The sequence below is a fragment of the Amblyomma mixtum genome, chromosome 6 (genome assembly GCF_055824585.1).
Source record: "Amblyomma mixtum isolate Tamu chromosome 6, ASM5582458v1, whole genome shotgun sequence".
NCBI classification, from domain to species: Eukaryota; Metazoa; Arthropoda; class Arachnida; order Ixodida; family Ixodidae; genus Amblyomma; species Amblyomma mixtum.
In genome coordinates, this window is record NC_143017.1 from 75,317,519 (window position 1) to 75,331,629 (window position 14,111).

A 14,111-nucleotide genomic window follows, 5' to 3' on the forward strand; every position below is an offset into this window, starting at 1 on the left:
TGAAGCGTAAACGTTTGGGTGAGTTGGTTAGACATGCTTCAGTTACAACTGGCGCAGTGGAAAACAAGGACATGAAGGCAACACACACAAGGCGTGACAAAGGTTTGCCCATTCTCAGAATATGGTAATGCCGGAGACATGTTTCAATGAGTGGTACAAAGACATTGACTTTGAAATCTGTGAAACATGCAAAATGGTCACGCATCCTTTAGGAGCCAAGAAAAATGCATGATGCCTGAACCAGTTGGTACCAGGGCTGATGTTGTGCTTGGGCTATACGCAATTGCAAAAGTGCTGAGTGCTGCTTATGGTGGTAAATAGCTTTGTGCCCAATTTATATGCCTAGAGGATCTCCCAAAGGGCACGGCACTTGCATCTTCAGTGTAGTGACTGCCATTTTGTGCTGCGCTTTGTTGATGCATGAACGAACATGTTATGAACCTGTCATAGTGAGTATGCTTGATCCTAGATTGTTTACAGCAGGGCTGTTCTTTATGATGCACGATTGAAGTAAAGCTGGTTGTTTGAGATAACCGAAGTGACTAATGGTGTTTTTTTTTTTAAATTTCAGTACCAGTACACATTCAAGTATGTGTTTGATGCAAATGCCTCTCAGAAGGAGGTATTCGACCATGTTGGCCTGCCCCTGGTCAGTGATCTTGTTCACGGAAAGCCTGGTAAGCTTTTTCAACATTCAGTATATCACATAGGCAGTTCAATCGTTATTCTTTTTCTCTTTGATTATTGTTGTGTTTGGGAAGCTTGCATAGCATTCCTTTTGTTACTCTATTTCCTGAGATTGTCTCCCCATCTTTGATCAAGGTCTGCCATCCTGAACTTTATTTAGCAATGTTTAACTTCGCAAAAACAGTTTCGCCTTAACTGCATGTCAGGGAAACAGACGGGTTTCTGCTACAGCTACTAAACTGTCTAAAGCATATCGTGCTTTTCCTTTGTTCTGTGTGCATCAATGGACTTGTTTGCACTCAATACTGCCCCTAATAAAAATCATAAATTGTAACCATAAAAATATTGACAGGCAATCGTACATACAAAATATGAGACAGCATTGAGTTTTAGCCTTTCAGCGTTTGTTGTAGCGTAGAGGGATCTTGTATCTCATGTTGGCGCTTGTGCCCAAGCCATTGCTGTTGCCAGATGAAGTAGAAGGAATTAGGCACATCTGAACGCTTCGGAAGCAGGAACAGAACAGGTGGTGCAATGAGAGAGCTATGATGCACGGTATCATGGCATGAGAAGCAACTCGGGCACAGCATGCAAGCATCATGTGCTCTCCTCGCACCAGTGAGTGTTTGGTTCAAATCGCGATGTGTCATTTGGAGCTTTTCCATTGTGGCACGAGTGTCTTAGAGGTGCTAGGGAGGTGACTATAGACAGCACATAATTGGGACTTTGGCGAAAGGGCTCCATAATGTTGTCGCACTGAAAGTAGAAGTCGCCATTAGCATGCAACTGCTGTTAGTTTTGTCTTTCTGTATCAAGAGTGTGGAAATATTGGCAGTTTGGTGTGAATGGTTTTCACAGCTTGAGTTTTTTAGTTTGCTCTGCCTTTGGGCAGTACTTCTGTGGTGCACCATTCTGTACTCTGCTACCACTGTATTTGTGTTGTATAGAGAATAAAAAGTACTACATTGTTTACCAGGCAGAGAACCAGAACCGGAGGAAAACTCTTAAGTGCTTTTTAGTGCTTCCTATTTTATACTGTGTTGTACCAACTAGCTCCTACTCAAGCTGTACTGCGTTTGGCATTTTATTTCATGCTGGGTGTCTATAGCATATCACTTGCTTACCACCCCTTGACTGTGAATTGCCTGCAGACTTTTGTGTGTTCACACATTACATTACAAAATATCAATGAAAATGATACAGCAAAACTCCTGTTGATTCGTATTTCATGGGACCGGAGAAAAATGCTTGAATTAACTGAATGTTTAATTATAGAGGACCAAATTACACCTGTAATCATTCACTGCTTTGTGAGAGAAATTTGTGCAGCAGTAACTGTTTCTCCTAGTTTTGCCAAACAGTGCAGTGCATGCATACTGTGGGATGAACCAATCGCGCATGTGTTCTCTACCCCCCGCGCACACATTGCACATCAGTCCGCGATGTGCATGCAAGGAAAAGAGAACGGCAGAGCATCCTGTCGTACATTCTTGACTAGTTAATATAGCAATGGGTGCGCTGCCTTTACAATTTGGCTCGGCACCAGCGTCACTTGGACCCACCGTGATGGTTCAGTGGCTATATATGATGTTTAGCTGAGGTCACAGATTTGATCGCGGCTCCGCAATGGCCGTATTTCAATTGAGATGAAATACAAAAGATGCCTGTGTGCTGTGCGATGGCAGCGCATGTTAAAGGGACACTGAGGAGAAATTAAAGTTGGCTTGTATCGACAGAATACCAGCCCCTGATTACAAAAGCGCCACTCATACTGACAACAAAGCTCTTGTAACATAGAAAAGAGCAAGAACCAAAATACAGGTATCGCTGCCACAGGCCAAACTCGCAAGTACAAGCGTGATGACGTCATAGGACAAAACAGTGTTGCTCGAACCGATGCTTCTAGTAACACTGGGACACGAGAAGCCACAAATCACTGAGGTGCAGCCAATGCATGCGCAAATCTCCTTGACGTTGCCAGATGGCGCCACGTACCCGGCAGCTACGCGCGCGCCTGCAGCATCGGGACCAATCAGTGCCTGCTCACCGGCGGTAGGCGGGCTCACTGTATTCGCTAACGGTAACAAGGTACACGGTATGCTAAAGGTGTCGATTTGCGAGAACTTCGTTGACGACTTCGTGAACGGGATCCATCGTAACACTGGCAAAACGCCGGTGCAAACGTAAACGAAGCAACGGTAGCGACGGCCGCAATAGCCGATAGATGCCTTCAACGTGCGGCTGGCGGTAGCTTTCTTTTCGGCTGCTGCTAGGCCGCTCTGCTGGCCGCCAGAAATCACGGAGTCTGCGTTACGTCATGTGCCCGTCATGTTTCACGTCACTTAGTCCTGTGTCGTCATAAGAGAATCCCAAGTTTGAACCTGAGCGGCGGGAAAAACTTTTCAACTTCGAATCCAAATTTCTTGGAAATAAATGCATCTTTCGCTGCCAGCCAAGTGGCAACAAAGCCATGAAATGCCGAACTATCAGATTTTGCTATAAAAAAAATATTAATAGAGCTCTCCTCCTTTAAGGCCATGAGGCGACGCGTGGGCTCTGAGCGATGCCAAAGTGGAGGGCTCTGGATTTGAGACCGCTTGGGGTTCTTTAAAATGCTGTCACATACGCATACTCAGCTGCTGATCCCAAGGTTGCACGATCGAGTCCTAGACACAATGGCCGCATTTCAATGGAGCCGAAATGTAAAAATGCACATATGATAGCGTATGTGCATTTTTACATTTCGGCTCCATTGAAATGCGGCCATTGTGTCTGGGATTCGATCCTGCAACCTTGGGATCAGCAGCTGAGCATTGAAGCCACTGTAGCATGCACTGTGCGAGTATGTACCTGCCGCATATTTACATAGGAATGAATGTGCAGTTTAATGTGTACCAATGTACTCCTGTGCTAGAATATCATATTGGATAGCGTACCTATATTCTTAATTGGGAACTTTTGTTCTTCCAGGGCTTTTATTTACCTATGGAATCACATCATCCGGCAAGACCTATACAATGACTGGGAATCCTCAGGATGGAGGCATTCTGCCACGTTGCTTGGATGTTGTATTCAACTCGATTGGAGAATACCAAGCCAGGAAATACGTAAGTTTCCTTTGCTGTTCGCTTACTTGGTTCTTAAAGATGTATTTTTGCACCATGTACTGCAGTGTTGGCTATCATGGCATAGTGGAAAGCTTCAGGCTTCATTCCTACCACCCATGTTGTTTTCTTTTATTATTTGCTTCAATTTTAGCAGATTAATTTTTTGCATTTCTTCCTTTGAAATCGTCACTACTACAGCTACGTATCGTATCTGCAACCTCATTTTCAGTAGTATGTTGGTATAACTGCTGACACATCATGGCAGTCAGCCCTTTGAGTGTCATTTTGCATAGCGGTATGTTTCGAACTTTGGCTCTACTCTCTTTTATGTGCTTTCGAAAATGTGCACTGGAATGTACATCTGGCCTGCTTCGGGCATTCCCATCATCTATTTCATCCATCTAGAAGCTTGCACTTTCTTCTCGTGCTTGTTTTCTTAAGTTGAGGTGCATGGAGTGACCATGGCCATGTCTCTCCAAGGGGGCTTAGTTGCTTGGCACTATGTATCTCCATACGTGCAACTTTGAAAAGTGGTGGAGGCTGGTTCTGCCATCTGCTGTAACTGCCATCTGTCTCTCTTTCGTCTTTCTTTTACAAGTTGTTACTTTCGCTTTGTGCGGGACACGGAAAGTGCTCCCTCTGTGTGCGCGGGTCCTACGCTGGGGGTGCGTCGCTCTCAGAAAAACCAGACAGTGAGAGGGTTGGTTACTCAATTTCTGATAGTCAGTGCATTATTCTGCGGCTTTCAGAGACCAGGTAATGAGCTGTACTCTAGAACTTTTTCTCTTTTTTTCTTTTTTTTTGTTTGTGATTATCGTCTATAGCAACTATTAAGCAGCTGGAGAAGCAGAACCAATAATGGCAATAGTTCATTGGCAGATCGACTTTTTAACAGCCTAAATTTGACATTGGATAGGTGTGGCAGCTCTCTTGTAATTTCACATTGGGTAACCTTCAGTGCATGTGAAGTTTATAGAGTAGGAAAGTGTTTTTGAATGCATTCAGGAATTGTTACTGGCAAAGAAGAGATATGAAGCTTGTGTGGTTTTCAGACTGACAACGTGTACGGCTGGGTGCATTTTGTGGTGATGCCTAAAAGGTGCCTTGGTGCATTGTAACACCTCTTGATTTAGCATCTGTGCATGCAAAATACTAGCTGTAAGAAACAGGTTTCTACTAGAAGCTCGTCTCGAAAAAAGTAGTTTAAAACTCTTGCTTTGTATGCATCATGTCAGCCTCCTTTATGCGTGACATTTTAATAGCACTGTTGTTCAGTGAATATGCTGCCTGGAAAAATCTTTAAATATATTTGAGGGCATCTAGAAAATTTGGGGAACTCTAGGGCAGTTTTATTAGCTATAGTATAAGTTGGGAAAGTAGGGTGACATTCATTTTATAGGGAAAAAACAGTGCGAATAAGGACGCAGGACAAAGAAAACCACCTGTGTTGTGTACTTTTCTTCATCCTGCGTCCTTTTCCGCGCTGTTTTTCCTACCAAAATAGACAATTTTTATTTCAACTTCTCATGATCCACTTTGTACAGACTGGGAGTTGATACAGCTGCTACTCACTGCAGCAAGTGTGTGTCGTATAGCTACTAGCAGGCAAGATAAAATGACATTTTTAAACACCAGCAGCAGAGCCAGGGTGATAGCCTTACTATGTGCTTGTCAGATACATCTTAAATGTTATTAAATTTAACTGACAGACATAGGGGATTGTGATACGTCCATCTGTAACAGCCACTTCTGCTGACACCCAGGCAGCTTCATCTGTTGTTAAAGGGACACTGAGGAGAAATCGAAGTTGACTTGCATCGACAGAATACCAGCTCCTGATTACAAAAACGCCACTCATACTGACAACAAAGCTCTTGCAACGTAGAAAAGAGCGAGAACCAAAATACAGGTATCGCCGCCACAGGCCAAACTCGCAAGTACAAGCGTGATGACGTCATAGGACAAAGCAGTGTTGCTAGAACCAATGGTTCTAGCAACTCTAGGACCCGAGAAGCCACAAATCCCTGAGGCGCAGCCAATGCATGCGCATATCTCCTTGACGTCGCCAGATGGCGCCACGTGCCCGGCAGCTACGCGCGCTCCTGAAGCATCGGGACCATTCAGCGCCTGTTTTCCGGCGGTAGGCGGGCTCCCGGTATTCCGCTAGCGGTAACAAGGTACACGGTATGCTAAAGGCGTCTATTTGCGAGAACTTCGTTGATGACTTCGAGAACGGGATCCATCGTAACGCTGGCAAAACGCCAGTGCAAACGTAATCGAAGCGACTGTAGCGACGGCCGCAATAGCCGATAGATGCCTTCAACGTGCGGCCAGCGGTAGCTTTCTTCTCGGCTGCTGCTAGGCCGCACTGCTGGCCGCCAGATATCACGGAGTCTGCGTTACGTCATGTGCACGTCATGTTTCACGTCACTTAGTCCTGTGTCGTCATAGGAGAATCCCAAGTTTGAATCAGAGCGGCGGGAAAAACTTTTTCAACTTCGAATCCAAATTTCTTAGAAATAAATGCATCTTTTGCTGCCGGCCAAGTGGAAACAAAGCCATGACATGCCGAACTATCGGATTTTACTATAAAAAAAATATTAATAGTGTTCTCCTCAGTGTCCCTTTAAAATTGCTTCTTTCTGCAAAAGGTTGTGTTAAATATGTCAACCTTGCTTGTTTTGCTCACCTCTTCCAGGTCTTCAAACCAGACAAGCTGAATGGTTACGACACGCAAACAGTTGCCGAGGCATTGGCCGAATACCAGCAGGAGATAATGCCTATGACACCCAAGGCACCAAAAATAAGAAGGTATGCGCAATAAATGTTTCATTATTTTTTGGGCGCACTGCTGTCAGGCGCACATATGATCGCAAAGAAGTGGTGTAATTGCTTTTTACAAGCAGCTTTGTGGCTGCGGCTAGAGTGATCCAGGCCTAATGCATAAAGGACACATTTGATGGGAAGTTAACGTAACGCTTTGTTCTGTGAAGTCTTCTTTCCCGCCATCCTTAGTCTTGCCAAGCTCTCCAGGCTCTTCTTCAGCCTGGCTTCTTCTGACCCTAAATGGTTGTTGTGAATTCAAGATGCATGCATGTCCACAAAGCAACTGCACAGCTGTTAATGTACAGGAATGTGCATTATTCACATTTGTGATTGCTACTGTGCCACTTAATGGTACACCTTGGAAGTAATTTTATGTCGTTTACGCATAGGTCACACACACATCACCCATAACTTCTTATTAACACAAAAAGACAAACCTGTGTGTGAAATATGTGGTGAGGAGCTCACAGTAAATCACATTTTAATTTCTTGTTCGCATCTCGAAGAACTTAGAAAAATAATTTTTACGGTATTTTACAATGAACACATTTCATTTCATCCCGCATTGCTTTTAGGCGAGCAAACACTTGTCGAGTTTTCACTTGTTTGTAAGTTTCTAAAGAAAGCCAATGTTTTAAATCTATTATAATGTAACCTCTGTACACTTGACATAACATCATCTAACCTTGTGTTTGGTACATGATAGCCATAGTTGCTTATGCGCCATAAAACCCCATATAACTACACCTTGCTGATGTTGACGTTATTTTAATTTCAGGAGGGATGACGATGGAGTGGACTGGGCTGCTCGTGCTCATGAAACGGGCAAAGTGGAAGACGTCGACCCTGATACAGCATACGCAGTATTTGTGTCATACATTGAGATCTACAATAATTACGTCTATGATCTCCTGGATGACAATCCAATTGACACTAAGACAAAGTGAGCGCTTTACCTTACCCATGTTCGTCATTGTCTTAAATTTCAATTACCTTTGCTTTGGGCATCTTTATTTGCATCTCTTTGTAGCATATTGCACCAAACACGCGTTCAGTACATTCAACCAGTGTAACCTGATCCGTATTTTGCTTTGCACTTACTATTTGTCGAAACCAACTGCTAATCTGTTTGATTGTGTTTTGTTTTAAAGGTGCATACACCTCTTCTTGATAATTTAAAATCTATGCTACTAGCTATTTCATGTAATCAGTACCAGCAGAAACTGAGACAATGTAAAGTGACAAAAAGTTCCTGGCATGGTAGCATCGAGCTTTGTTAGATCATCCTTTGTCAGTCATTAATGTTGAGGCATGTAGAGCACATAGTGGCTGTAGTCAGTGGAAACAGTAGACAGGAAGAGTGCTAAGTCACAATTGACCACATAAGCGCTTGTCATGTTTGTTTTGATCTCTATCCCTTATTCCTTCGCACTTATTTTTCATTGAATCATCTCCAGCTTGTTATATGCGCGATGCAACGCATTCTAGGCTAGAACTCTGGCTCCCCAACAGCTTTTGCTTTTTTCAGCCCAATACATTGAGAACCAAAACTGCACACATTACTGCGAAGTCTCCTTGAATTGACCTTGAACCAAATAATGTTGAAATGTGGTGACAGGAGCCAAATATTAGATGTGCCACAATTGTTGCTTGCATTCAGGGTGTAAGCAACAAGTCTGTAATTGCAAGAGGTGTGCATTTACAGTAACATTGAGTCACCCATACCCCTACTGTCTGCAATCAAAGATTGCATCAGTGTCATCCTTTTTGGAAATGCATAAAAGTTCAAAAACCAGATTTAAAGAATTGACGTACATTATAATCTTAATTTGAACTGATTGATTGAGGGATGTAGAGTGGGTGAGGGAACAAACGCAGGTTAATGACATCCTAGTCAAAATCAAGAGGAAGAAATAGGCTTGGGCAGGGCATGTAATGCGAAGGCAAGATAACTACTGGTCCTTAAGGTTAACGGAGTGGATTCCAAGAGAAGGCAAGCGTAGGAGGGGTCGACAGAAAGTTAGGTGGGTGAATGAGATTAAGAAGTTTGCAGGGATACAGTGACTGAAAACTGGCAAAGGACAGGGTTGATTGGAGACATGGGAGAGGCCTTTGCTCTGCAGTGGGCATAGTCGGGCTGATGATGATTGGTTTTATCTCTTCTATTTCAAAATAAGACAAATGCTCAGCAGTTCAAATGCATGAACACATGCAGTGGTTAATCCTAACAAGCAATGCTACAGACTTATCCTGGCTGGAAAGGCGCACAAGCTCGCTTCTGGCTGCACACTGAGAAGCCACACTCCAGTAACCATTCCGATCCCGGCCGCGGTGGCCGAATTTCGATGAAGGCGAAATTGTAGAGGCTCATGAGCTGTGCGATGTCAGTGCACGTTAAAGAACCCCAGGTGGTCGAAATTTCCGGAGCCCTTCACTACGGTGTCTCTCATAGCCTGAGTTGCTTCGAGACGTTAAACCCCAAAAACCAAACCAATCAGTCACATGATTGCTTTGAACACATGGCCCAGCCTTAAGTGCAAGGCCTTGCTGCATCAGCCTCACGAATAATTGGAACAAATTTTTGTCTTAATTGGGTTTAATACAGTATGAAGTGTTTTCAACCTAAGCATTAATTTACATGCTTATTGTCTTATGAAGTTTCACTGTTAGTGCTGAGGGCTCCACTCGCAAGCTTTGTTGTTTAGACACCAGGACCACAGCACAATCCATGTTAGATGCTTGTTCGCCTTGCCTTCAACACCAATGCATTGAAGCATATGAAAGATTTCCAGCTAGGTGACTCATTTTAGTTCACTTGCCAGGCATTTATATGTACTTACTTTGGACTTCCATTCAATGTTCACAAATGTTTCTCACTTACCTGAACAGTTCTACATGGTTATACAAAGGAAGCTGTTGAATGTTTAGCTTTGAAGCGAATAACTTGGCTACAGGACTGAAAGAAAAATGCTGTGCTTTTTTTTGATGCTAGCAGATGGTCGCACAGGCCTGAACAGGTTATGTAGTGTACCCATCCACAACTGGTCCGTCATTGCTCTATCATCGTAAGTGCATGTGGCACTAGCCATGGGACAGCCATCCAATGGTTCTTTTTCTTTTCCTCCCACTATACAGGCAGCTGCAGTCTAAGATGCTGCGAGAGGATTCCAAGCGCTGTGTGTATGCCTTTGGGGTGACCGAGATTGAAGTGAAGAGTGCCGACGAGGCATTTGAAGCCTGGTGTCGAGGACAGAAGCGCAAGCGCATTGCCCACACAGCCCTCAACGCGGAATCAAGCAGGAGCCACAGTGTCTTCAACATTAAGCTGGTTCAAGCTCCTCTTGATGCCCATGGACTAGATGTCGTACAGGTACGTTTTTGTTTTGTTGTTCTGTGATGCTGAATCCGAGTATGTACACTGTTTGCTGATGGTCAGACTATCTGACTCGCTGAAATCTTTCCTAATCAATCTCCAAACCTACAAATTGTGGTAGACTCTCTTTGAGTCAAGCACAGCTGAATGCTGGAAGTCGTCAGCTTGTAAGGGGCTTAACACGACAGATGTCATGTCAAACCGTGTGAGAGGACATCAACCCTGTTAAGTGTAAATGAGATGGCATAAGTGATGAGTTCAGCAGGAAGCGTTTAATAATCATTCTGAAGGAACTGTTTTCAGATACAACTTGGAATATTTTCACTCAGACAAACAGTTACTGCGGGTTTTAGCCTTTTATCGCAAAATTTCTCTCACACGGGTCATCTGCCTACCTGGCGAAAACTGCTCACAAACGTCATGCTCCTAAAGAACCTGAAATCGTGTCAAACGACCAGAATATGGCTAATTAAATGTTACTTGTTTGCAAGGCCACCCAGTACTCACTGTAGCTCTTATAATGCTGGAAGGTCTTGCACTAACCCATGCAGTCATGCTCTTAACCGTGCAAGCTGAGTGTGTCTGACTCGATGGCTTCTGCACAGAAAAAAGGCCATTTTGAATAGGGTTTTTGATTGTCTACAAGGACAAGAAAAATGATGAAATGCAAGTTTAAAATTTCATTCCATCGCCGATGAACCTGTTGACAGGTCATCCAGACTGTTGAAAGCTGCCAGATGCTAGTGTTGGTGATAAGACTGCTGCGTTCATTTTTGTGCATAAGCTGGGATGTTTAATTTCCTTTTCAATCAATCCAAGACTATGTTCAGGGTGTTAGTGCTTGACCACTGCTTTTCTCTTCATTTTCAGGAAAAGAATGCACTTGTCATTAGTCAGCTTTCGCTTGTAGACCTTGCTGGCAGTGAACGCACAGACAGGACTGGCAACACTGGCCACAGGCTCAGGGAAGCTGGTGAGACTTGTTTTGACAGCAAGCTTGTTTCATAGATGTCTCATAGATGTCTCATAGATGTCTCCTAGATGTCTCAGATGTTTCGTAGAGGTGTACATGAATACTGTGTGTACACAAAAGCACCATTTCTTGGTAGATCACCATTTCATGCATGCAACAAACCCTGTTCCTTGTGCCTGTGTTACAGCATGTTGCTACGCTCATCTTTTCATTTAGAAATGATGCAGTGTGAGATTTTGTGCATGATCTGTTTTCTTTTCTTTCCCCCCCAGGGAACATCAACAATTCCTTGATGGTTTTGCGTACATGTATTGAAATACTGAGAGAGAACCAGACAACTGGGTCTAACAAGGTGATGTATTAGTTTTTGTGCTATGTAAATAAATTGGTGCAATTATGAAGGTCTTAAGGATTAAGGTTTTTCTCTTTGCCTGTTTGTCTCAGAGATCTTCACTTAGTTCACTGTTCTTGTACAGTCAGGGACAAAAGTCTCCGGACCACGTGTTCCGCAAACGAAGCTTATAGCTTTACTATCAAACAGCAGCTGGAGACCATACTTGTGCAGATGAAAGAACAAAAATTTAACTTTTCCCTCCACAACTGTGGTCTCCAGCCGCCGACTAATAGCAGAGCTATCGGCTTCGTTAGAGGGACACGTGGTCCGGAGACTTTTGTCCCTGACTGTACGTTCAGCAGGGCGAAAAACCTGTTTATAGCAGCTTTAAGCTTGCCTTTTTTTGTTTGTTTGATTTGTTTTTACCTGCCCAAAAACAAAACTGCGGCCCTGCATTTCACATTCTGCAAACGGTCTCGGGGGGGGCCTCCTCTCTAAAACTTGCCTGTTGTTTTTCAGATGGTGCCGTACAGAGATACAAAGATCACTCATCTTTTCAAGAACTTTTTTGATGGCGAAGGCAAAGTTCGCATGATTGTTTGTTTAAACCCACGGCCAGATGACTATGATGAAACATTCGTAAGTATATAGCAGTGCAGTCGGTATTTTGGTGGTATGCTTGCATTTTAGATTGGATGAATAGTATTTAGGTTGAATTCAGGTCAAATATGTATTGCATTGAGCACATATTTTAATATTCAAAATGTTTATATTTGCTACATTCATATCTCTGTAGACTACTATATGAGGACAGAATATTACTGTGTGCGCTACTAGCTTCGGGTAACTTACTTATAGTGCTATATAATTTTACATAGATAAACGCTGCCCTCATGAGTGTGCTTACATTTGTTCTCACTTGTAAGCGGTATTCCATGATTTGGCAAGTACAAACTGGGTTCATTCATGAGCTTGTGCTTTTTTGTCATCATTCTTTAACATTAAGCAGCTGCTAATATTTGGTGTTTGACACATTCCTCAATACCAATCTTTCTTAAACGCTATTTATTTTCGATTAGAGAACAGGCCTTTCGCATCACTGCTGGATCTTGCTCTTGAGTAAACTGGCTCAACTGAAATTGTTTCACTGCTGGACTAGAGCTTTCTATCTAAGGAACAGGTGTAGCCAGAACAAATGAGTGTCAGAGAAAGTGTGCAGTTCCTTTTCAACCGTTAAAGATTTCAAATAGCATGTATCATATTGTCGCTGACAAACTTAGCAAGAAACAGGACAGCACAGCCGTTTAGTGGGGTGAGGATCGGTGAACAGCCGTGCTCGTTCGAGACAAAGAATACTCTCGGCAACACGCTAAAATACAGGGTGTTCCGTATTTATCTGTCTGGGTTGTAAAAATTTATCCTCCACAAACTAGTGGCTTATTTGGTCTCAAGCACAGACCACAGGGTAGCTTATGATAGTCTGCGTTTTCCGATAAATAATTTAACATTCGGACTTACCTGGACTGACTGGAATCAGTGAAAAACTGCAGTCTACGCAAAGAATTTTCGTCGAGGCGAGCAAAATGGCTGATTTTAGAGGCTGCGCCACCTGGCTATAGTGCTCTCAAATCTGGCGAACTGCGAGGCAACCAGTATGCCTGCTTGGAGCTGGGGCAGGTCTCTCAGTACCTCAGATCTTCTAGAGCACTATACCCCAGTCAAATTTGCTCCTCTGCTCGCCTCAACGAAAATTCTGCGCACAGACTGTAGTTATTCGCTGATTGCGGACAGTCCGGGCAAGTTCAAGTCTTAAATTACTTATAAAGAAACAGACTTTATAATCTACCTTGTGGTCTCTGATTGAGCCCAAATAGTCCAGTAGTTTGCCCAGGAAAATTTTTTACAGCCCAGACAGATAAATACGGAACACCCTATATAAGGTTTGGTCACATGGTGGCCGAATCTTCAGCAGGGGTCAGCAGTGGGGCAATATGTTTTAAAGAATAGTTGGGCAGTGCTCTCATTTGATGTCCTCTTTGCTTTCAGCATGTGATGAAATTTGCGGAGATGGCCCAGGAGGTGCTCGTCACTTGCCCCACTCCCACAACACCGTCTGCAGCCCTCAATCTGCGTGCCGGCCGGCGGCGGCTCATTTTGCCGCGCACGGCAAAGTTTGGAGGTGAGGGTCGATTTTGTGTTTGTACTGGTGGTTCCTCCACTTTTCCACTTATTTTGAATACTCGTTGCATTTCTTCCTTGTGCCTACATCTGGCTGTAATTGAATAACTCCAGCACCACCAAAGAACATCAACCACAGGATTGAGTGACAACCTGTATCCGGAGGTTGAGGGCAGAGCACGCTGCTATAACGGCACAAAGCGGCAACCGGCATTTCAGAAGATTGTGTTGAAAAAGATTGACGTGCCTACTTTTTGACAACAAAATTTCATGGTAGGAGTTGAAGATGGAATGAGCTATGGGTGGAATGCGTTAAAGGTGCACTGAAGAGGAATCTGAACTCGTCTTTTTGCCGCGGGAACTCAATCTACACGTTCCGAGCATTTTTGGAAACCGCGACTTATTGCCCTGTGCGGCCGATTTCCCTAATTAAATTGAATTAATGTCCGGCTCCCACCTTTATTTTTTGAATTCTCCCCGTACGGTGGGCGGAGTCGACCAACGCGTGGAGTGCCTTTCACCCAGTCCCGAGGTGGCTTGCCGTTCTGCCATCGGCGGAGTAATACGTAGTAATCCGTAGAAGCAAATAGTCCGCGCTTATTTTTATTTCTGCGGGCTTATTTTGCGGCTATA

At 43.7% G+C, this 14,111-nt stretch overlaps 1 protein-coding gene across 1 annotated transcript in view; it reads left to right on the forward strand.

Annotated features, from left to right (window-relative positions):
• LOC149339410 (kinesin-like protein KIF23) overlaps nucleotides 1-14,111 on the forward strand; it is a 48,735-nt gene that overhangs the window by 4,700 nt on the left and 29,924 nt on the right. Inside the window, exons 3-11 of the mRNA XM_089548191.1 lie at nucleotides 572-677; nucleotides 3,658-3,794; nucleotides 6,493-6,605; nucleotides 7,399-7,563; nucleotides 9,756-9,990; nucleotides 10,864-10,966; nucleotides 11,239-11,318; nucleotides 11,820-11,939; nucleotides 13,347-13,479. Of these exons, the coding sequence (XP_089404317.1) occupies nucleotides 572-677; nucleotides 3,658-3,794; nucleotides 6,493-6,605; nucleotides 7,399-7,563; nucleotides 9,756-9,990; nucleotides 10,864-10,966; nucleotides 11,239-11,318; nucleotides 11,820-11,939; nucleotides 13,347-13,479 (1,192 nt within the window). The remainder of the gene's footprint in view (nucleotides 1-571; nucleotides 678-3,657; nucleotides 3,795-6,492; nucleotides 6,606-7,398; nucleotides 7,564-9,755; nucleotides 9,991-10,863; nucleotides 10,967-11,238; nucleotides 11,319-11,819; nucleotides 11,940-13,346; nucleotides 13,480-14,111) is intronic.